The 21,751-nt window shown below is 40.6% G+C and overlaps 1 protein-coding gene across 7 annotated transcripts in view; it reads right to left on the minus strand.

Annotated features, from left to right (window-relative positions):
* Positions 1–21,751, minus strand: part of PLCB4 (phospholipase C beta 4) — a 206,245-nt gene that overhangs the window by 13,914 nt on the left and 170,580 nt on the right. For all 7 annotated transcript variants that reach the window (XM_074578483.1, XM_074578482.1, XM_074578484.1 and 4 more), the window contains 7 exons: positions 21,071–21,159; positions 20,481–20,631; positions 17,723–17,772; positions 17,536–17,601; positions 11,080–11,195; positions 6,686–6,761; positions 683–858 (listed from right to left, as the gene is read on the minus strand). In XM_074578483.1, the coding sequence (XP_074434584.1) occupies positions 683–858; positions 6,686–6,761; positions 11,080–11,195; positions 17,536–17,601; positions 17,723–17,772; positions 20,481–20,631; positions 21,071–21,159 (724 nt within the window). The remainder of the gene's footprint in view (positions 1–682; positions 859–6,685; positions 6,762–11,079; positions 11,196–17,535; positions 17,602–17,722; positions 17,773–20,480; positions 20,632–21,070; positions 21,160–21,751) is intronic.

The raw sequence follows: 21,751 nt of genomic DNA on the forward strand, positions 1-21,751 counted from the left end.
TGTACGTACACACATTTTGCATTCATATGCTTTTAGGCTGCTTTGCATAACAGATCATAGCATAAAAAAGTAGTCCTCTACTTACTGCCATTTTTAACACTGTGGATATGATGTGTTGAAATTAATTTTATTTAATTTCAAATGGGCAGAATGGTCAATTACAAAAGCAACTAGACAGTAGTGTCATGCAATATCTTCCGTACACCCAGCGATTACAACAGGATATTGTAGGAAGATAATTCGTCAGCCTAATGTAGCTTATCCTGCTACCCGTTGTTTTTATGATCTTACTTTTCATGGATCTTTCTTATCATCATCGATGCTATAAACGCATGCGTCCAAAACTGCTGGCAACTCCAAAGGATATTTCTGTATTTGATACTTCTCAGTTTCCAGCCTCTGAATTGAAGTTTTGGGTAAAGTCTAAGCATCCACAGTTGGTGCAAACTACCACCACTTCATCGCATCTGCTGCCTTTAATGAAGTTCAGATAATCTAAACCAGGTAATTAGCCCATTCCTGCATCCATCTAGACCTTCTGTGATCACTTCTTTTACTTCCAGCACGCATACAACCCAATATCTTTGACAGCAGTACAGGAGCCATCAACACAAGAAACTAAAACATTACAGAAAGCAGACATAAAGCAACCCTCACTATCAGGTAGCACTGCCCGGCTCACCTGTCATGTGAAAATTTTAGCTGCTGGGTTTGTTGTTCATGCGCGTTAATCAGCAGTTTTTTCAGTAGTTCACACTGTTGGTTCAAGTGTAAATCACGGATCTCTTGCTCTTCGGCACTGTGCGTGTTGATCATCTCAGACCACTCCTTAGTGTGCTGGGCCACAATCTCTTTGACCTGTACAGAAATAACAGCAGCTTTGCTAGAGGTTTTTGGCTAGGCTAGGAGGTCAGCTAATACTGCTGATGAAGATGGAGTAAAGACGATCATAAAAAAAGATTATACAGAATGCAGCTAAATTGTGACAAATGAAGTCACTCAAATGAAGTTCCTTCACAGAGTAAGAAAAGCCAGCGAGGACACCACAGCGTATGACAAAAACAGATGTAAAACAACCCCTACTGTCAGGACTCTATTATCTAAAGTGCCTTGAATAAATTGGCTGTGTTTATGCTCTTGACTGTACTACTCTTATTTTAAAACCTTCGCTAAGACTGAGTTCATAATAAAAGAGTTTCACATTTTTGGTTGCCAAGAAAAAAAAATAATATATATTTTAAAAGTATTGAAATTAACAATGGAAAAAACGTAGCGAGCTGGATTTCTCTGAAGGCTTAAATACAGTCTTTGATTTTGTGGAGACAGTTTTACAAACACAGTCAGTTTACAGAGAAATCCTGTATTTAATACAACCTGAATCTGAAGATGGGCTACATATCTTTGTTTTATATTCATTAAGTCAGCGGGGAATCTGACAAGTATTCTTCTCTTGCTTATCTCCCAAGACTCACAAGAATAATGAGATTAAAGTTTTGGAAAGTTCCCAAGAGACAATATGAAGAAGTCTAAATCACCAGAATTGTTATTATAAGAATATATTGCACTCAACGATTTAGAAAAGAAGCTAATAGAAAGATATATTTTATTATCCTTTAATAATTATCTGTGGGTATTTTGCCAAGCTATCCTACTTTTCCATAAATGGTGTACAAAATATGCCTCTCAATAAACCTATTTTCAGGTAGTCATTTCAGCTGCTACTATGGTAACAGCATCTGGGTCATCTTCTATGAAAGCTAAACCTTCTTGTTCAAACCAAAAATTGCCACCATGTTGCTCAGAAAGTGCGAGACCGATGCCAGTGTGTCAGGTGTGGGCCCACCCGTGGGCTCTGCGTAACGCAGAACAGACTCTCCCGCACACTGGTGGTGGTGACAGAAGAGGGGACCTTCGCGGCCCCAGTCTCCATTCTGCCCTGGAGAGGCTCCTCTGAAAGCCCTACTACAGAAAGCTCGTGTTGTGTACTAAAGCTGGACTCCTAATGAAAAAAAAAAAGAAGTAATTTTTTAAAAGATCAGGGTGGCTACCACTACCTGAAAGCCAGACTTGCATTTAACTGTAGTTCAATAATGGCCCAACTTGAAACAGACAGGAGTGGAGGCAGACGCAGGTGACAGAGAGCTACCTGGAGTTCTCTGCAGCTGTCAAAAAAACCCCAAAAGCATTTTGAGGCAGGCGATTGGTATAACTAATACAGCCCTAATTCATCGGGGTGTTTAAGAGCGTGCGCACCTCCAGCAAAATGAGCCGTGCTTATTTTTGTGCATGTGGGTAAGTGTACGACTAAGCCGGAGCCTATCAGCTACGAAGTGATAAATACACCGAAGGATGCAGAGCCGTTAGTGGGAGTAGTATCTTTAATAAGATGTTCATAAGGCAGTGCTGCTTTCAGAGCCAGAAAAACATGAGGATTCAGTTTTAAAGTGGGTCAAAATAAACGCTTGGATGTTGGTAAGGAAGAGACACGGCTTTTCAGATGGAGTTTTCGAAAGGCTGAGGGGCAGACACTCCAGCTCACCTCTGGCACCCACCTACAGCACTTAAGGTAGGACTAAGTTTAGTCCAAGCTCCTTGTATTGCCAATGCGAAAAAGGCGAGCAGTTTCTAAGCAGGATTCATCCCGCCTAAACACTGCCTGGAGATGCCTCTCTTCTACCTACAGGGCCTCAAGCAACTAGCCGCTCAGGTTGCAATGAATCTCCTCTCAATAGCGACCTCACTTGGCTTATCAACCCCCAGGGAGACCTAGAGTGGACTTCATGGGAGCTAAAAGTCAGTCATGGCTGAAGTTCTTGGGAAAAACCATTCCTTATTTATTCATTTATGTTCAATGCAGAGTTTCCCGATGGGAGTCAGCTCCATCCACAATTTGGAGAAAAAAAGGTACAGGTAGATCCAAAGTGCCGAGTAACTGGGTGTAATTGGGACCTCAGCAGAAGAGGGACCACATACTCAGAAAACTTCTATGGTCACAACGTGAGAAAGCATTAATATTTTAAAAAAGACAAGTGCTATTATGTGACCCAGGAAGCAGGCAGAGCCAGCAGCAAATCCCACCTGTGGGCCACACATCTTGGCCCATGGTTCCTTACACAGCTTTGTGATTCAAATTGCCTTCCTGCACAAAATGCTCTGGCTGGGCCCTGCCTCCTCTCAAACATCAGTAAAATTGTAGTGGGACCTATGACAGAGCTGGCCAAGTATTCTCCTCCACCGCTTGCTGCTGTTTGACTCTTCCTGCCCCTTAGGACTGGGTTTCAGACTAATTTAAAGGATTAGAAGGCGCAGGGGATATTACCCTACGAGATCTGATTTCTGGTCACAGTAAGAGCATTTTACATTGCCCTAGAAGGACAGGCAAGGCACTCCAGTAAACAAAAAAAGAGTTCGCTTTTCCTTAGAGCCTCCTTATGCTGCAGAAAAAATGCAAAACAATCTTTGCATTAAAAAAAAAAAAAAGAATCGTGACTTAATAAAATAGTGGAAGAAATAAGTGTATAAATAGTGGAAGCCACGGTGAAAGCAAGTATTTTGTGACTTAAGCGCAAAGAACATTTACAAAGCCCAGAAAAATGCAGAGAAACAAAGACTCAAGGGCCCATTGCAAATGAATAATGAGAGAACTGTTTTAAAGTTGTTAGTGTTATACACTACAGAGGAACGCGAACGCAGGAATCCTATATCTCAGGTACACTGACACCAAAGAATCAGAGAATGTCTCAGGTTGAAGGGGACCCATAAGGATCATGGATTCCAAATGCCAAAGACAAAACCTGCAAGGAGACGTAAGCAGGACAGGATGTAATCTGAGAAGACAGGAAATAAGAATCATAAAAAACCCGCCCGTGTTGCTGCACAGATGTGCTAGTGATGGGCTACTAATTTCAAAATCAGCATGCAGTCTGAGATGCAGGTCCAGCTCCCCCTAAAACAAGTTCTTCTCTAGGGGTGGGAGAGAAAGGAAAGATTTCTTTTTTTTAAATATTGAAGTCTCATTTCAGGTAGAGCAAGATATAACCTGAAGAGAAGGATGCAAGGGATTTGCCAAACACCAGTTACAAGACTTGAAACACCCAATTTGACTCAGATCCAGACGACCTCAGAACTCGAGACCATTAAATCATCTGAAATCCAATTTTGCTGCAGATCTGCGATTCACTTCAAAGTTCAAATGTAGTAAATTCAATATACATCCCTGCTTTACTCCAATTTATTATAGCATCCTAGTTAAAATGACTGCTTCATTTGCAGTGGGCTGTGCTCCTGTCCTACTTTTCACTGTGAAGGTAGTGTTGCTTATCCAAAAGGAAAAGAAAAAATACCATTAGCTAACTTCTCTCTTTCCTGTTCTACAGCCTGTGTTTGCAACCCTGTCCTTTCATCTGTTCCTACACTGGGCCTGAGAGACTAATTAAAATCTTGATAAGGAACTTTCTTTTGCGCAGCATATATGCAAGATGTTTGTTTAGTCACTAAGTTCAAGCAGGAAGAATCTTTGAAGTGATCTTTCCTTTTTTTTCTTTTTTTTTTTCTTTTTTTTCTTTTCATCCTCTGCCTGCTTGAAATTGGGACCTACTTTTCTAATGCAGGGGAGTAATTTGCATCTGCTAGGTTAATTTTGTGTGAAGTACACATCGGGACATTCAGATCTAATTTAAATATTTTATGCCAAACTTGGGCTGGATGTTTCCTCATGACGGGAAGACTTTTGTAAATGAAAAGGTCTCTGGTGCTAGAAGTGCACGTGCACATTGTGACACGCAGCTGCACTGGAGGACATAAGCTGTAATTAAAGCTGAATTATGGTACAACCTGATATCAAAATTAGTGGGCCAAATGCTGAGAAATGCTGAACAACTGTTAATTAATCAAACTCCCACTGTATCAGTGTAATGCATTCAGCATCTCAGAATGTAATCTAATTTAATTGCAGCCACCTTCATCTAGAAGAAAAGTTAATTTCCCTACGGTCTTGAACACTGTTTTCCAACCTGTTGCTTGTAAACCTTTGAATGATCTCCAGGAATAATTCAAGGGCCCCCACACAGCAATTGAAACAAAAGAAGTCTGTGAGAATACTAAAATCTGGACAATTTTGATGGAGCCACAGTGAGCAAGATATTGAAAATCACTGACCTAGAGAAAACCACAGAGGCAGACGACTTGCGGAGGAGTTCTTCGGGAATTATCCAACACAGAGGCTTGGCATTTCAAAGGAGCTTACATTTAAGTCTCCTTTGAAAATGTCATCCTAAAACCTGACAAGGGAGTGGACGAAAATCAATCTGTTTTCCAGGTATGGATTAAATTGAAGGCAACCAGTTTGAAAGCAGGATTTTAAAAGGAACAGAGCTCAGAAACTGCATACAAATGTGGAAAGGGAAAACATGAGTCACATGTACTGGATCTGCAAGCTTAACGAACACTTGGGTGTCCCTTGTGAACAAATCACACCCCTTAACTCCAGACTGCGAACGACACAGGTGAGAAGCAGAGATCACAGCAAAGACTTTTCTACACAGTAAAACTTCAAATGAGTTTTGGAGCTTACGTCTGGATCATTGGGAGCTAGTGCTCCTCAGAGAGTTTATTTCAGTAAGAAACGCATGAATTATCTTTTTTCTTAAGTTGTCAACAAAGTTGCCTTTAAGGAAACCACTCTAGACTTTTCATAGATGGAGGAGATCGGTAGGTAAGACAGTACACTGGGTTTTATTCCTGGGGCTTTTCCTACACCTTTGGTGGAGCAACAAGCAGCAAGCAACAGCAACAAGACAGAAACCTGGTTTAGAAAACCAAGAGCTTCTCCACAGGAAATAACATTAGCAAAGAATAAAATTAGCAGAAGAAAAGATGGAAAAGATCTTATTCTAGTCTCAAAGATGTGTCTCAAAGTTCTCCTGTACTGTGGTCAGTCTCCTGTACCCTTCTCCCTCAAGATTATTTTGTACACGGATGTCTCTTCTAGCATACCTGCTGCCCTCGAGCTTGGATATCTTTCAGAAACTTGAGAGCAGGTCAATAGGTGGCAGATAGAACGTTCAAAGGAAATATGAAGTCGGCCAAGTGTGGAGGACGCAGCTCTAAGCAACTCAACGTGAGCCGTGAAACACGGCTTGAGAACAGCTTTTTCAAGTGAACTGAGGCTGAGTCTCAGAGCACCTTTATTTTCCAGCACCTCGGAGAAAACATTGCAACTAAGCAATGGAGAAAAAAATTATTAGAAATAAGAAGGCACTTGGTTCAACAGCAACTTGGAATCCTTCCCTAGGAGACAGTCAAGCAAGCGTTTTCCATGGTGACAATGTGGGAAAATGAAAAAGAAACTTCTTTATGTATGTATTTTGAGAAAGTATTTAGCATCCAAATTTCACACAGAATATATTCATCCCTTTGTTTAGCTAGAACTGACACAAATGACCTGTTTAGTTTCATGAGGCACGAGTATGGCACTTTCTTCAAAAATATTTAGAAGGGGAGGAAATTGATGTTGCTTTTTAAATTTTTTTTTTAAGAAACACTTTTAGACACTCGATTACTCCCATTCTTTTCAACATGTTATTATTGCTGAAAATCATATGCTTCCAAGAAAATTAACTACCACTTGGGTCTGAAAAATCTGTCTTTCAGATGTTGCATGTGTTAAAATTGGCTGGTTGCTTACCTTAGATTTGTGATCTGATGTTAGTGTCTGAATTTTAATTTCCGTTTCTTTCTTCAACTCGAGACAGTTACTTCCTCTAAAAAAAGGAAAATTACAAATGTGTGCCACAAGTTAAACATCTTCCCATTCAGTCGGCTCTTACTAATTAAAATGTTAATCAAAGTTGAAGTGCTGCAGCGTACTGGAATGAAATTATTTCTTCTGGCAATTTATTCACAACTTACAAAATATTGCTGGATTAATGATCATTCAATTCAAACAGCACACAATTAATTCTAGATTGGCCCAGCAATTATTCTGTTGCTGAGGATATGTCAAGCACCTCCATTTATGGTACTTGGTTCCTTTTCCAGGCTTAAAATACCTTGCCAAGAGAAACCAGTTTCTGCCTGAAAACTTACAGGCATATTCATTGCCTTCCCATGATTTTACCCTCTGTTTTAAAAGTAATTTTTTTCTACTATTTTTTTTTTTCTAAGTTTGAGGCAGAGAAAAAGAAGCCACTTGAACGACTACCTCACAATAGGGCAATTTGGGCATACTAAATTTGAACGCCTATTGAAAACGTCAGTGCCCCTCTGTGAAAAAGCGGAAGGGAACGAGTTGCAAAGAAGGGGCCTCCTCACCCTTGCAGACCACACCAGCCCACGGGGACGAACCCAAGCCGTTAGATACCTTCTGTGACTGGGAAAGCAACAGATCTTGAAGACAGCCCTCACTCCTGCAACAAGCTGCACACAGCATGGCCTTTGTGATTGGGTAAAGCATGTGGGGTTGAATGCCAGTTGCAACGGTTGTTTAATGCAGAAGTACACAATTCCAAGGAACAGGTTGAAAAAATGGCTGCCCATCCTGAAGCTCCCCTGTCACGCCGGTGTGTTAGGAGATGGATGACTTCCACCTCTCACCCACGGAATTTCCTTCACTGAGCCCAATTACTTGGGCTGTGCACTGGGTGGGACGGATGTACAGAAAAACTATTCCATTGCAGCTACAACAGGAATTTCAATTACTGTCTCACCAAAGTCAAGACATTTTTGAAGGCTGACAAGCTCCATCTTTACCAGTCGTCTTGTTCTCTTTTTTTTTGCAGTGAATGGTTTTTACAACAGATTCACACATTGGAAGTCTCCGTTTTTTTTGTCTGGAATACTACAATATATTGCGAGGAGTCTATTTTAACATAACTGTAATATTTCAGTGGCGGATCATCCATTGATGTAAAATGGTGTAACTCCACTGATGGGTGGAGTCACATCCATTTTATCATCTGAAGCTGGCCCTAATATGAATGGTTAAGTGCTTGACTGCAGTAACATTAATCCATGTTTGCTCTAGAAAAGGAGATTTATGAAACTCTTAACGAGTTTAAATCCTACTTTAATATCAAAGTACTGCTAAACTTATGGAAATTAGCAGGAAATTTTATCTTCAACCAGTCCCAGGAAAGCCCTTACTGAAAACAGTAGTGTGACGTGCCTTGTGTTCCCAAGGGCCACTGGAAGGACTAGTCATTTATTTTCTAGTCCTAGCAAGGGAATTTTTGTAGAGGTTTCTAACATTCATTTGACACTTTGGAAGTAATTAAAGGCACAGAGGCAGGTTCTGACCATTGTTACCTTCACCTGAAAAAAACAGACAGCCGGAAAGAAAGTGTCTTTGATTATGCATGTGGGTAGCTGCGATCAGAGTCTGGCTATAGTTCATATATGATCTGTCATACCGTATGAAAGAGACTGCGTCTTCGGCGAATCAAACATATTTTATCCCAAATTAGTCTAATTGGTTCAATCACTGGACTTTTCAGAAACTCAGACATCAAAACCACCAGCTGATCCCTTCTCTGGAAATGCAGCTTTCATTGTCGCTCAAGGCAACTTCCAGCCAGGCCGGACAGAACGAGGACTCTCCCCAGGTGCAGTGGTATAGTCCAGGGTTAAACGACCAAGGCGCAGGTGGGAAAAAATACCCAGGAACAGCCCAACCCAATGTCACATGTCCATGCTTACGCATACACGTACACTTGAATTTCTGGACAGTCCTGATAAATCAGAAGGATCTTTACGTGCCCTTAACGTGTTCCCTTCAGAGTGGGAACACGAGCATCCCTATGCCCAATAAGCCTCGCTGAGGTTTGTAAGCATTTGAAATGTACGACAGAAATAGCACAGGGAGCAAAATCCTGTCCATCTGTCAGTGAATTTGCGTGTGATTAAGAAATTCTACTTTGCGGAACAATATGCAGTTGACATTTGTCACACCATGTGGCAGAAACGGACCAAGAAAAACTGCACAACAAAAATCAGAAGAGAAAGTCTTCTATACACCTATCAAAAAGCCTGTATTTTTTTTTTTAGGAAGTATCTGACAATTTCAATATGAATGCCTTGAAAACACATTTTACATGTTCTTTTACAACTTTTATTGCTTGTAAAAGTTCCAAAATGATAGTCAAGGAAATGGAGCATGTCCTGCACTCACTGAACCCAGGACCCCTAATTCATCAGATCATTTCAGTTCAATAAAGTCTTTAAGTCTCAAGCAGTGTGCTCACTTTTAAGCATGTCCTTAAATACACTGCACGGGGTGGGGGGAAGAGAAGTGTGTGCATAAATACCTTGCTGAATGGGCTTTCAGGCCTGCACACACAATGACCCTGAAGTAAGCCCTTAAAACGCTCTGATACAGAATTAAAAAGTGTTTCCACAGAAATTCTGTGCTGATACTGGATTTGATTTGGCTGTTAATTAGACACCAGTAATTATTCTTTGAACACTGAAGAGCCATCAGATGACTGAGAGCTCTGGAGTCCATGAAAATGATGGAGTCATGGCGAGGAATAGTGTTTGGCTGTGTACTGGATCTGCTTCTGGAGTAGTCATTTCCAACTTTTTTTAATTTTAACTTTTTATGATCATTTAAAACTATCAGGAAGTCTTCGGCGTCCACGGGACAAGCGTTATAAAATTAAGAGAAGACACTGCAAGTAGCCAATGAAGTGATCTCCAGCCAGGAATCAAATTATCAACTGCCAGAGCACAGTGAAGCCTTTCTCCCCTCACAATAATCACGGTGCAATGGCCAGGGCTTAGCTCACTGCAACCGTGAGTAAATACCCTGCCTGTAATTATAAACCCAGCTATATTCATAAGCTGTGTTATAGTCAATGGAAAATGAATCAAAGCCACGTTAAATTAATTACTCCTGTAATTGTTCCCTTTCTGTTTGAAGAAGTAGTAATTTTTTGGAAGAAACTACTTGGATTAGAAGTATTTGGGTGCTTACAGTTCTCCCTTCTTGAACAAAAGAATCCAACATGAGCTTTTTAAAGAATTTGTGAGCTTTTAATAATTTAGTGAGGAGAATTCTCCTTATCTTGTTTACTTCTGGCAGCTCTGTTTCTGTTCCATTGCAAGTTCATAAGATGCACACTCAAAACCCACTGCCATTCCAAATAATTTATAAAACAAAAAGCATTTGTGTAAGAATCCAATGCCAAAGAGGCATCTACGCTCAGTATTCAGTGCGTTGGTTGCCAGTTGTTCTTGCCAGATGACAACAATATCAAATTTAGGCTAACTATTAGCATAGCTTGATATAGAAATGAATAAAGTAATTGCTGCTTCAGGTCACAGCATTGCAGTATAAAGCAATGAAGTCTCAATGAAATGCCGGTGAGAGGCGGAGAGAAAAAAACTGCTGCCAAATTACACGACAGCAGGAAGGCAACAGCAGGTCCTGCTACGTAATTCCAAACGAGACTGTAAGAGGGGCATTTTATTAGTCACCAGTATCTTCCAGGAACTTTTCGGGGAGAATTAAGAGATTCACACAGATAATGTCCCAGGCCATCAGCTAGTGCAAACCAAACCAGCTTCGCTCATGTCAAAGGAGTAATACTGATTTATCCCAGTTGAGGATCTGAAGGGTTCTTTTGTTAGAAAGAAACTTCAACTTGACAGCACCACAAAACTCTATTATTCTAAACCATTCAGGATTTAGAAGCCAGCTTTTTCCCCAAAATCAAATCATTGCTACTTTCTGGTCATTAGAGCTATTGAGGACCTCAGTCTGCTCTCACTGAACACGACATTCCCTGGGGAATGCAGCGAGACAGATCAGACTACAGAAATAAAAATTTGAGGCAACTCCTTCACTTTTACTTTTAAAACTCTGATAGTAGAAGACTAGAGAAAGGCAAAGCGCGTACAACATTTATGGCCCATTGCTAGAACCTTCAAGCAGCTCATACTCAGTTTGATGGAGGACGCTGGGTCAAGCTGCAATTCATTACTCAGAATGACCTTTTATGAATGCTTTATTCCAGACCACAAAAGCATGAAATCTATTTTAAGTCTAAAAAAAAAAAATAAAAATTTAAAACAATATCTTACCCCTTCTTCTTGATTGCCTTCTCTAACATTTTCTCGTATGATACTTTTTCTTTATCATATTGTGCCACTATTTTGTCAATTTGTGTGCAGTGCAACTTCTGCATAGCGCTGTGCTCCTGGAAAACAGTAGGACCTTACAATTAGGTTGCTGGATTTTTAATGTTTAGTTTTCTTACAGTGTAAAAAATATCAGCGTACCAACAGATAACTTTGACAATGGAATTTAATCTGGTTTAGTCATCTGGCATTAAAGGTTCCAGATACTCCACCGTAAATGCTAAAACATTTCTTTGTTTGAAAAAATAAAATCTGTAGCAGACCTTAAAACAAACGAATGATGGGAAAAACATCTTTTTGAATAAACGTCCATTTAAGTGCAATGTAAAAAACCAGGTTTACAAGCTCTGATCTATCGTTCAAGGTTTCTGAATGCAGATGAGACCAAAACTCAACCCAGTCCCCCCTTCCTCTATGTATCTCATACTGAATACAGAGCTAGCCCCCTTGGCCACCGCAAATCAAATAGCTCCAAGTCCAAACATTAGCTGAAGTCAAATCATTAACAACGGACGTTCAACGGCCCGTGACCCCTAATGACAGCAGCATCTTCTCATTAAGAAATCCCACCTTGTTGCAGAGCATCTCCCCTTGCAAGCAACAGCAAGTTGTGCAGTATGACTTCCAACTACATACACAGACTGCAAATAACCATCGCCCCCTGCTCCCCACCCCCCCCCAAATAATACACATGCTGATAAACTGGACATACAGGGCTACCCGTGGAGCATTCCACATCAACGCTAACCCGCTGTCACTACTACAGTTACGTGACTTGCATTGGTGAAGTGGCAGAGGAGGTTATCTACGGAAGGGGAAGAAAAAAGCTATTCCTATGATGAAAAGATGAATCACTAAAGCGTGTTACACGCTTGGGTCTCACACACAGACAGTTCCTGTCCACTACAAGACTGTACCAGGAACAACACGCTTCACTTAGTGCTTACACATAGACTTCATTATCGAACTTGACTTCGTATTCATGTTTATCAGGACAGCTGCTCATAATGACGCAAAAGTATAACCACCACAGAGAGCACTAAATACTGAATTTATATTACAATAAGAAAAATTGTTGTTTGTTAATTTACATTATTTTATTAATATTCAATTGCTCCACATTTTATCTAATCATGACAAAATGCCTTGCATTAATTAATATGGCCTTTTCCAGGACTTTATCTCTATTTTGGTTTGCAGCTCACTTTGCATTTATTCTACCGCTCTTTGTTATTATTTTCTATACACCTGTGTTGGCCTTATCGCTGTTTCTTCCACTAAAAATATTAATTAAAGACTTCTACATTCACTTTTACCAAAACATTAATACAAATGTTGTGATGCTTTTAAAAATCCAGCCCTGGGCTGTATCCAAGCACTCCAACATCTGCCAAGCACTTCCCTGGGGAATGCGTACAGCTTCCAAATTCCGTATTTAGAGTGGGGAACTGAATATTCTGTTCTACAGAGGATTTAAAGCGAAACAAATACACTCCATCAACATTAAAACATGCCAGCTTCACCAGGGAGTATTTACACTGACTAACTAGGTAGGAAAAAACATGGACGGTGAAGAGAACGACATAAACTCGACAGCAGCAGCCAGCTACAGGCGAAGTGACTGAGAGCAGCTCTCAAACTAGATGAACAGAACAAAACAATTATTGTTATAAAAGACTAAGTGCAAACATCGCAAAGCATGAGACATCAGCCCACTCATGCGATGCTCCTCCATAATCTGGAAGGGCGCATCACGTAGAGCTAGAATCCCTGCTTTTCCCCCAGGGCAACCATGATTTAAGCCTTCTCTCTTTATCACAAACCCACTGTAATCTTTTGGAGATTCCCCTCTGCTGCTACTTACTGCTCGTCACAACTCTATCTTGTATCTGAAACAGATATATCGCAGACCATATCCCCCTCATTTCCTTCCCTGGTCCTCCTCCCCATCCAGTTCAGGGAACATGTATTTGTGCACAATACAAACAGAGCTGGAAGAGGAAGATGGGCCACCAACAACCTCCACACGCAAGGTACAAACAGTACGAGGAGTCAACTCCCTGCCAGAGTTCCCTTGAATTATATGGCCTTCGACCCCTGGAACACTATTTCAAATGGGTTAGCTGATGTGAGTTTGATTTTCTGTCTGTGCTCAAAGGAAAAATCATCACAGCTAGATGCTGCGTCCTAAACTTTCTGTCAAGATTCTAAGAAATACAAGTGGTTCTGTAGCATCTTAAAACACTCTCTCTATATATATTCTGTCTTCAGATGCAAAGTTTCAGGCTGTCCTCAAGTCCACTGAATTTGCAGTTTGATTTCACGTGCCTTTGACATGAATATATTCACAAATCACATTTAATGCTTATATTACAAACTGAAGCCACAGTTCAGCCAGGGTTCTGAGAGGCCACCTAACTGAATCAAAAAGACTCAAATCACAGCAAGAGTATCCATGGGAAAAAAGCAAAGAATCATATATAGTTCCATGGCGGGGGAGATGGGGGATCACAATTCAGTCTATTGAAAAGAAGAGGAAGTTAAGTTCCTATGATATAAATCGTTATTCCTGCCTGGTATCTCCCTAAACCAAGACAAATACTCCTGTGTACAACTGAAGACTGAAGCCTGGAGGATTCTCATTACAGAATACTGAGGAAATAAAGAAAAGAAACTATCATCACCAAATCAACAATCCTTTTGCAGAATCTAGAGTCCCACAGACACCCTGTCGCTTCGGCATTGTGAAATGGAAATCTTTCTTTACGTCCTTTTTTACTAGGCTTTATTTCAAACAGTACATGTATTCAATGCCAATATAAATGTGTGGGAGATGAATTGGGAAATTTATATTTTTGGGTGGCAATTATGCAATTCTGGTTACAGTCTATGGTCATATTAAATTCCTTAAGGAGGCACTTAGGACTACGACTGTCTTGTCTGAAACCACTAGAACCGTATACCACAACTATCTGTTGTGCTGTTGACTGTTAGAGGATATATCAAGATAACACCTTGCTACCCTTCCTCTTCTAACTCAAGAAGCACAAAAACTACGTGACATCCCTGCAAAATATTACAATTCAGTAGGGGCCCATAGAAGCAGGCTGCTAACAGAGGAAATCAGTGACTCACATATGCACATCTCCTTGCCTTTATAGCCCATCTACCTCTGATGCCACCCCAGATCACCTGAAAATCTACAGTCTTCTGCCGGTGACCTGTCTCATTCCGGATTCGGAATGCCCTGCTGGGTGAAACTAGTTCATAATGCAAGTAAATGGGCTGAGGTTTGGATCACGTTCTTCCCTCACAAGCGCAATCATCTGTTCTTTCGCAATTCCAACAGGAGCACAACGCTACCTCGGTCATATTCATGCAGACACACCTTTTCAGAGACTAAACCAGCCCGGAGAATATTCACTCTGCCCCTTTCAAGTCCCTCTGCCTTCACAGCCAGGCCACAAACCAAGCAGAGGGCTGGGTTTGAAAAACAGGGGCAACAGCTCTGTTGCAGAACCGAATGGTTTCTTCTGAAGTGGAGAAACCACACTTGCACACTGACTCTGAAACTAAACTTGCTGTGGAATCACTACAGGCTGTCCTGCCTTTAATTTCTACGTGCTCTATTATTGCTTCACAATCCTTCAGGATTTCTTTAAAAGCATTGTCCTGTCTTTGCAGAGCTTTATATATGTACCTCTTGCATGCTTCTCAATCCTGAGTAAAAATTCACCTCTTAGCTATTCATAGACTTCGTGAAATCCACAATTATGCATTTTTTTGCAAGCCACTAATCTGACATAAGGGGCAAATTTAATTTTATCAGTCACAGACTGGCTGCTTAGGAATAGTGATACTAAACGAAGTGGACTTTCTGCTAATCTAACCATCTCTATCCTACTTAGACTAGAAGTCTTATTTTTCCTACACAAAAGTGAAAAAAAGAACAGTGAGGATTGTATTTCCGCCTGCCCAAACATCCTTCTCCTAAAAAAGCAGATTAATAACAACACTATCATAAGTGAAAGTGAAGACGCAGTATGTGATGTGTCTGTGTGTGTACACTGGGCGTTACAGTTGTGAGGAGCTATGCTGTGAAGGAAAAACAAATGAGTGATAACACGCAGAGGGCTGTTAGGAGAATTTTATTGTGCCACTTGAGTCAAAATGGCTGAAAAACTAAACAGAAATAAATGAAGAGAAAGACAGCATCAAAAAAAAGACAGAGACAGAGAGTGAAAAGACTCGCACCAGTTTAATTTTTGTATTAATCTGGAAACGTGGTGTCTCTAACAGTCCTATACCCTGAGAAAACAGACTGACAAGTTTTCATATAGAGCAACCAACCTCCGCCAGGCAGCATTCCAGTGGGGCTGCGAATACTTCTCTCCACCGAGTGGATACTGTCAGTAAAAGGGACCCTTACTGCTGTCACCTTCCTTAGCTAGCTCTGCCCAGGGCTACCAGATAAGCTCCTACACCACTTAGATCAGAGCTCCTTCCTCTCGACCCATTCCCTTTTCCACGCTCGCATGCATTCATTTTCTGTAACACACCTTCCAAAGCCAAGTTTAGATAGAAAAGTATTGAACTTTTCTTTCCTTACACAACATGAACGATTCCCTTCTGTTTACTTATTCCCCCAGCTCTCTGGAGTGTCTATGGTTAAATAAAGAGCCAACTGATTTCTGGAACTTTTAAGTTCAGTCTGCTTAACACACACGCTTGCTCAAGCTGATGATGGATAACCAAGTGCGTAGCTCTCCTGCTCCATCCCAGCTGCTAAAATGCATTAAAAGCACCAAGTACACCAAGCACTTCCCTAAGATCTCGTCTGTGAGTTAATAAGGTCACGCTTTTCTGCTCAGACTCTCCTCTCCAAATTCAAGAAGCTGCCCTTACCGGAGCCTTTAGCAAGGCAAGCTCTAGACAGGCACCTTCTTGTTAGGACAGACTCGCACTCTGTACTTAAGACCAGCAGGACACGGGCTGTCTCAGACCGAAAATAGCTGTGCTTGAGCTAATGCTGAAAGCCCTTCTGAGCGCACAGCATTTTCAGGTTGTGGCTGGCAATTTTTCCCTCCGATTAGCGGAAGCAAGTGTAAGCCTGAACAGATGGATCAATTTTTTTTAACATTAGCAAGCGCAGCCTTGGCTAAGATATCCTTACACCACTGTGGGTCACACGTATCAGGGACATAGATCCCTGCGTATGGCTGTTTTCTACGTCACCGTGGTACCATTTTCATTTGCAAAGGGCTGCCATAGCAAACTGCTGGATGTTGTCCAGTGAAATGAGAAAGTGGCGTTTAAAAATAAGAAGCCCCCTAAAAGATCAACCCTATGAAGGTCTAGAAACTGTCCCTGCCCAGACGTGTGGATGACAGACACTTTTTCTTGAGCATTTGCTTCGCACACAACACTAACATGGAGAAATCAGTCATTTCCCTTCTGCACAGAGCCAAGTAAGGGGTCTGAAATGTAACTACTTAATTTTCTTACACTACTTTTAATACTAAGAGCCCCACAAAAGTGCCAATTATTGATGTAATTTCTTCATGCTTCGTTGTAGAGACACAGAGTCCCACGCCCAAACAACAGTCAAGAAAATAAACACAAAGACTGATATTAAAAATGCCCAGGCAACTACATTACGTCAGCCCTGCAATGAAATCTGCAATCAAAGAGAGCACGGGAATAACTGCCCCAAAAGCCCAGAATGGATTTGTACATATTGCCAAAATTCAGAACTTCAAGATACTTTTTTCACTTGTTATGCCTCTTTCTGTAACAGGAGAGTAATGCTTTTCTAATGATAAGGGCAGGAGAAAATTGGCTGTGGTTTTCCAATGCAAATTATATTTGTGAAAGTGATGTATTTGGGACATCACTGCCAACAGCACCAAGCAAAAAGCTGACTATAAACTGGTTAACGTAGCTATAAGTGAGGCGGAACAGGGCATTTCATTTTGCATTTTGCAGTTACACATTCCAGTTCTCTTCAGCCATGCTGCAGTTTCTCCAGTGCCTGCCTTCGACGCAGCACACTCTCACATCATCACTGCCTTTTTTTTCCAAGCTACCTGTCAATATGTCATGCAAGAGGGAGGTAGATAAAAATCATCACCCGAAAAAGGTGAGGTTTGGATGCTTGTATGGGTCAAACCAATGTGCACTGAAACTCATGGAGACACACAGAGCGTTGTGCCAAAGGGAAAATTCGCTCACTGGAGCATATTTCAGTACCTTTAAAACACGTGCACCTTTCCTGGTGGTCCAACTACTGCTCCTTAGTTTTTCCCTACAATTTAATTAGGAGTGAGCAGTCTGTGCTAATGAGCGCTGCAACTTTTTTCAGTAAGAGTGTGCTGCTCAGAGAGCTCTTAATGTTCGTACCTTTGCATGTTTCTTCTTTAAGGCGTTCAGCTCTTTCTGCTGTTTCTTTAAATGCTTTATATAAGCCTACAAAAAGAGAAGTTGGATCAATTTTTCTGTGGTCATATTGTCTTTAACCAGATAAAATCCTGGCTACTTAAAACAAATCATTAGAAACACATCTTGAAAAGCTTGTGCCCGTACTCACCTTCATTTGCTTTAAATCTTCTATCTTCACTTGAGGAATAAGGTCTATACCTAGGAAGGTATTGATACAGTTTATCTAAAACTTCATACGTACTAGTATATCTCATACTTTTTGAGTTTTACCACAGAAACCTACATTTAAGTTAGCAATTAAATAAAGTTTTTCACCACATAAAAAATAATTGCAGGTTAATGAGAAAATTATTCATCAAGATATAGCTAAGATACAGCTAATTTCCTTTTCAAATGCACTACTCAATCAATTGCCTTGTGAAAAACGAAATGAATCAACGAGTGTATTTTAATCTCTTCCAGTTCTGGACTGAACTGTCAAAACACAGCCATCTAAGAATTGAAAAAGCTCCTTTTCTGAAAAGACAGCAAACCGTTTATGGACATTAAAATTGAACCACACAAACTTCAGAATGCTGGTCCATAAGCTGGAGATTGCTCGGGCACCACTCGTTTCAGGAGGGAGGCTTCTTGGGTAAGGTTCTACGTGACTACATAAAGATTTAACTGAGGTTAAGTATACTTCTCCTAAATTTAAAACACAAAAATCGTTGGAGTGAAAATTCACCTGCAGCTTGTATGTTAATGGAGGTAAAATTTGCTTTTTGGTTCACACCAGGCTATGAGAAAAGAAGCAGTAAAAACGGAAGAGAAACACAAAATCATAAGAAGTGAAAATTCTAGTGAAAATTCAATACAACAAAGCCAATCTATCATACAAAACTAACAGTACTATTTAGATGAATGGAAATATATTTTCATCACCTTACCTGCAGTGCAAACAAAACCCAATCTCACCTCATGTTTATGCTTTAATAAACGTTTTGTGACGTATTATTTTTAAACAACTAAGCACATCCTACATGTAGTCATTAATACAAATGTCAATACAATGCCACGGGAGTTGTAATGTATAGGTTTTTTTCTGAGTTTTTACACAAAAATATTCGCCTGTACATAAGTACACTGCAAACATATTTAGTGAAGTGCTCTTAATAGTGTCTGTGGACTATCACATTCCCCCTGCCTTGAAAAGGGCTTTCTGCCTTTTAAGGTGAATTTAACTGAAAAATATTCAGATGCTGTAAAAGGAAAAAACAAAAAAAAAGAGAGGGGGGAACGTAGGCAGGCAATCTCCTTAGGGAACACAAATTTTTTATTTTCTTAGAAGCGTAAGATGCTGCTCAATTATATGGTATTAACATTAGTCTAGTAAACGAGACTGAAACAGACTTAGGCACAGATAGAGCCTGAAGTTTTTCAAAGCCACAAATCAGTTAACTGCTGCTGAAAGGCAGAGAACAAACCCCGCAAGGTTCCTGTGCCCTCCCCAGACACCCTCTCTTGCTGGGCACATAATTTCTGATAGCAAGGGGAGTTGTATATTGTAACAATGGTAGAATCATTGCGATCTTAAAAGACCACAGAGGTAAGCAATACAAAACGAGGATCGTCACACAGGATATAAAAATGAACAGCTCTATTTTAATGTGCCAGAATATGGATAAAAACGGTTGCAGACAAGAACGCGTACGCACCGAAATCTCAGTTTAAGACCGGGGCTGCATCAGGCGTGCTGTGTTCTCAACAAACTTCCTCAGGATTTTAATTTAAAACGCAGACTCCTTTACTTTGTTCACCAGGTCTGCCTCCATGGCAACCAGGAATTAAGTTGCCAACCCCAGCAAATTTCGTGCTTAATTAGTGCATAATAAAACTAATACTTGTGCATCTTCGTGATGATATATGAAATATGAAAACACCTCACGGCGTAAAATAATCTGGGTTTTGCACCAGGGAAGAACTTTGAAAGAGTTCAGGTGCCAGAGACGACCTCTTTTATTGCCAAAAGTGACTCCAGAGAAATGGCATCTTGTTTCTCAGGAGATCCCTTCACAGGTGTGTATTCAGCCAGGTCTGCTTTAGTTTAAAAACAAGAGCCGTAAGTGCTCCTTTTCACTCCCTTCCATCCCTTTGGGCCAAGGGGGATGAAAGAGAATGAACCAGACTCTAATTCTTGTGGCCCATTAACAGAAATACTTATTGTGTTGCATTCAGCTGTACAAATTTGTTTTCTCGCTTAATCTTCATTACCTGTGATGATATGTGAGAAACAAATAATCCCATTTGACCCTGTTAAGATGGTTTTGTTGAGTGAACGGTGAATAGTGAGGGGAAAAATACTTATTCACTTATAAATGAGCACATTTAATATGGATACGTTTTACAATAAACACGCCATTTCCATAATCACTATTCAGCGTAAAACCACACATTGAAAACATTTCTAATTGTTGGGAAATCTCTACAGAATCCAATGAATTCTAAATACCTTTAATTACTTAAATCTGCAACTCTGCCAAGGGATTTGTGGAGGGAGAAAAAAAAGAAACGCAGAAGAGTTTCCGTGGAGTATACCAGCAAACAGTCATTCCTACTGGCATTCCTCTGGCAGATCTTTAGTAAACTGCTCCCAGAGTCACACAGGTTGCTACTACAGGCAGCAGGCACACAGCTACACAAAAAGGTCACTTAGTAAAATAAGGCTGTATTGGCTTCATACGGCCCTTTTAGTAGCACACCGAATTTATCTGCAATTAGACAAAGACCACTCTCAGTGGCAAGAGAAGTTACCTTATAAAAGAGTACGAACGGATAGAACTGCAAAACTAAAATTGCGTGAGTACTTCTCTGTGGCTTTCTGACTCCCTTCGGGACTGAAGGAGTGGTGCGTAGTTTTTATCTACCTTTCTTAGCGTCGGTCCCAGATCCAAAGCCTGCCGTAGTACTCGGTCGAAGCTCAGAGCTACTCTGGGGTGTTACGTTGGCTTTGGCATTATTGGCTTTTCCTTTTCTATCATTCTTTGAAGTGTCATTTGGTACATCAGCTATATCACTCTGAAAGGAACATTCACATCATAGTAAGTTAATTGTTGTTGTACCTCTAATATATAAGGTGAGGTATGGGAAATTTCTGAACTTGCTTACTTTAAACTTAATTAAGAAAATTGCAACATACTTACAAACAACACTATATTTAGTAGGTAGCCTATTTTTAATGGGTACCTACTAAAATACGGCTCCTTTGTGATTTCTTAAAATTTCTGCTTCTAAGGGATGTGTTAGTATGATCCACGGAAAGTCAGACAGTGAATGGTATTTCAGTACACGTTAACTAACATAAGCCAATGTATTTCAGAGCAGGACAGAGCGGCTTATGTTTGAAAATGAGAAATGACAAGGTAACATGTATCGATTGGAGAAGGAGGGGTTTACTTTAAAGAAAGGACACAGCATGAACAGAAATGGGCTGCGTTCGTCATTATGTTCTACTTACAGTTTCGATACCCATAGCTCTCATTTGGTCTGCTCTTTTTTCTGTGATAGACAAAAATTTCTTTGGATCTGATAAAGCATCCACAATATCTGCAAGAAAAAAAAATAAACAAATAAACTTCTTATGACCTTCAGAGGCATTTGGAAATTAATCTTTTACGAGAGCTTTACCAACCCTGTTGTTACAATCCCTGTTGTTACGAGCCATGGCTTGCAACAATAGTCCAACTTGCCATTGTGAACTTGGCAGGATTAAAAGCGCTCATCGCCACAGCGCTTGAACACACTGGGAACATGAATCAGTTTACAATGCGCCAAGGGAGAGGTATTCATTCACGCACCTTATTTAGGAAAAAACCACAGTGACGCCACCAGACCACAGTTACCCTAACTTTCTCCCAGCTGACGGCACTAGAATTCGAGACCAGAAGGAGATCTCCCGAGCCACACAGTGCTAACAACTTTGTCTGCTGGTGATCCGAGGGGGTGCTGACTGACTGGGGACTGCAGGGAATTGCAGAAAACGCTGTTATATTTCCGAGCTAAACAGCAGTTTCAGATGGGTGGCTAAAGCAATCGGGGGAAATCTGTTCTCACTCGTCTTTGTGACACTCCAGGTCTGGAACACGAGAGGCTGTGAAATGGCTTTTCTGTGAACCATAATGGCCGGTATTTGAATCTT

This window comes from Larus michahellis, chromosome 3, assembly GCF_964199755.1.
Source record: "Larus michahellis chromosome 3, bLarMic1.1, whole genome shotgun sequence".
NCBI lineage: Eukaryota > Metazoa > Chordata > Aves > Charadriiformes > Laridae > Larus > Larus michahellis.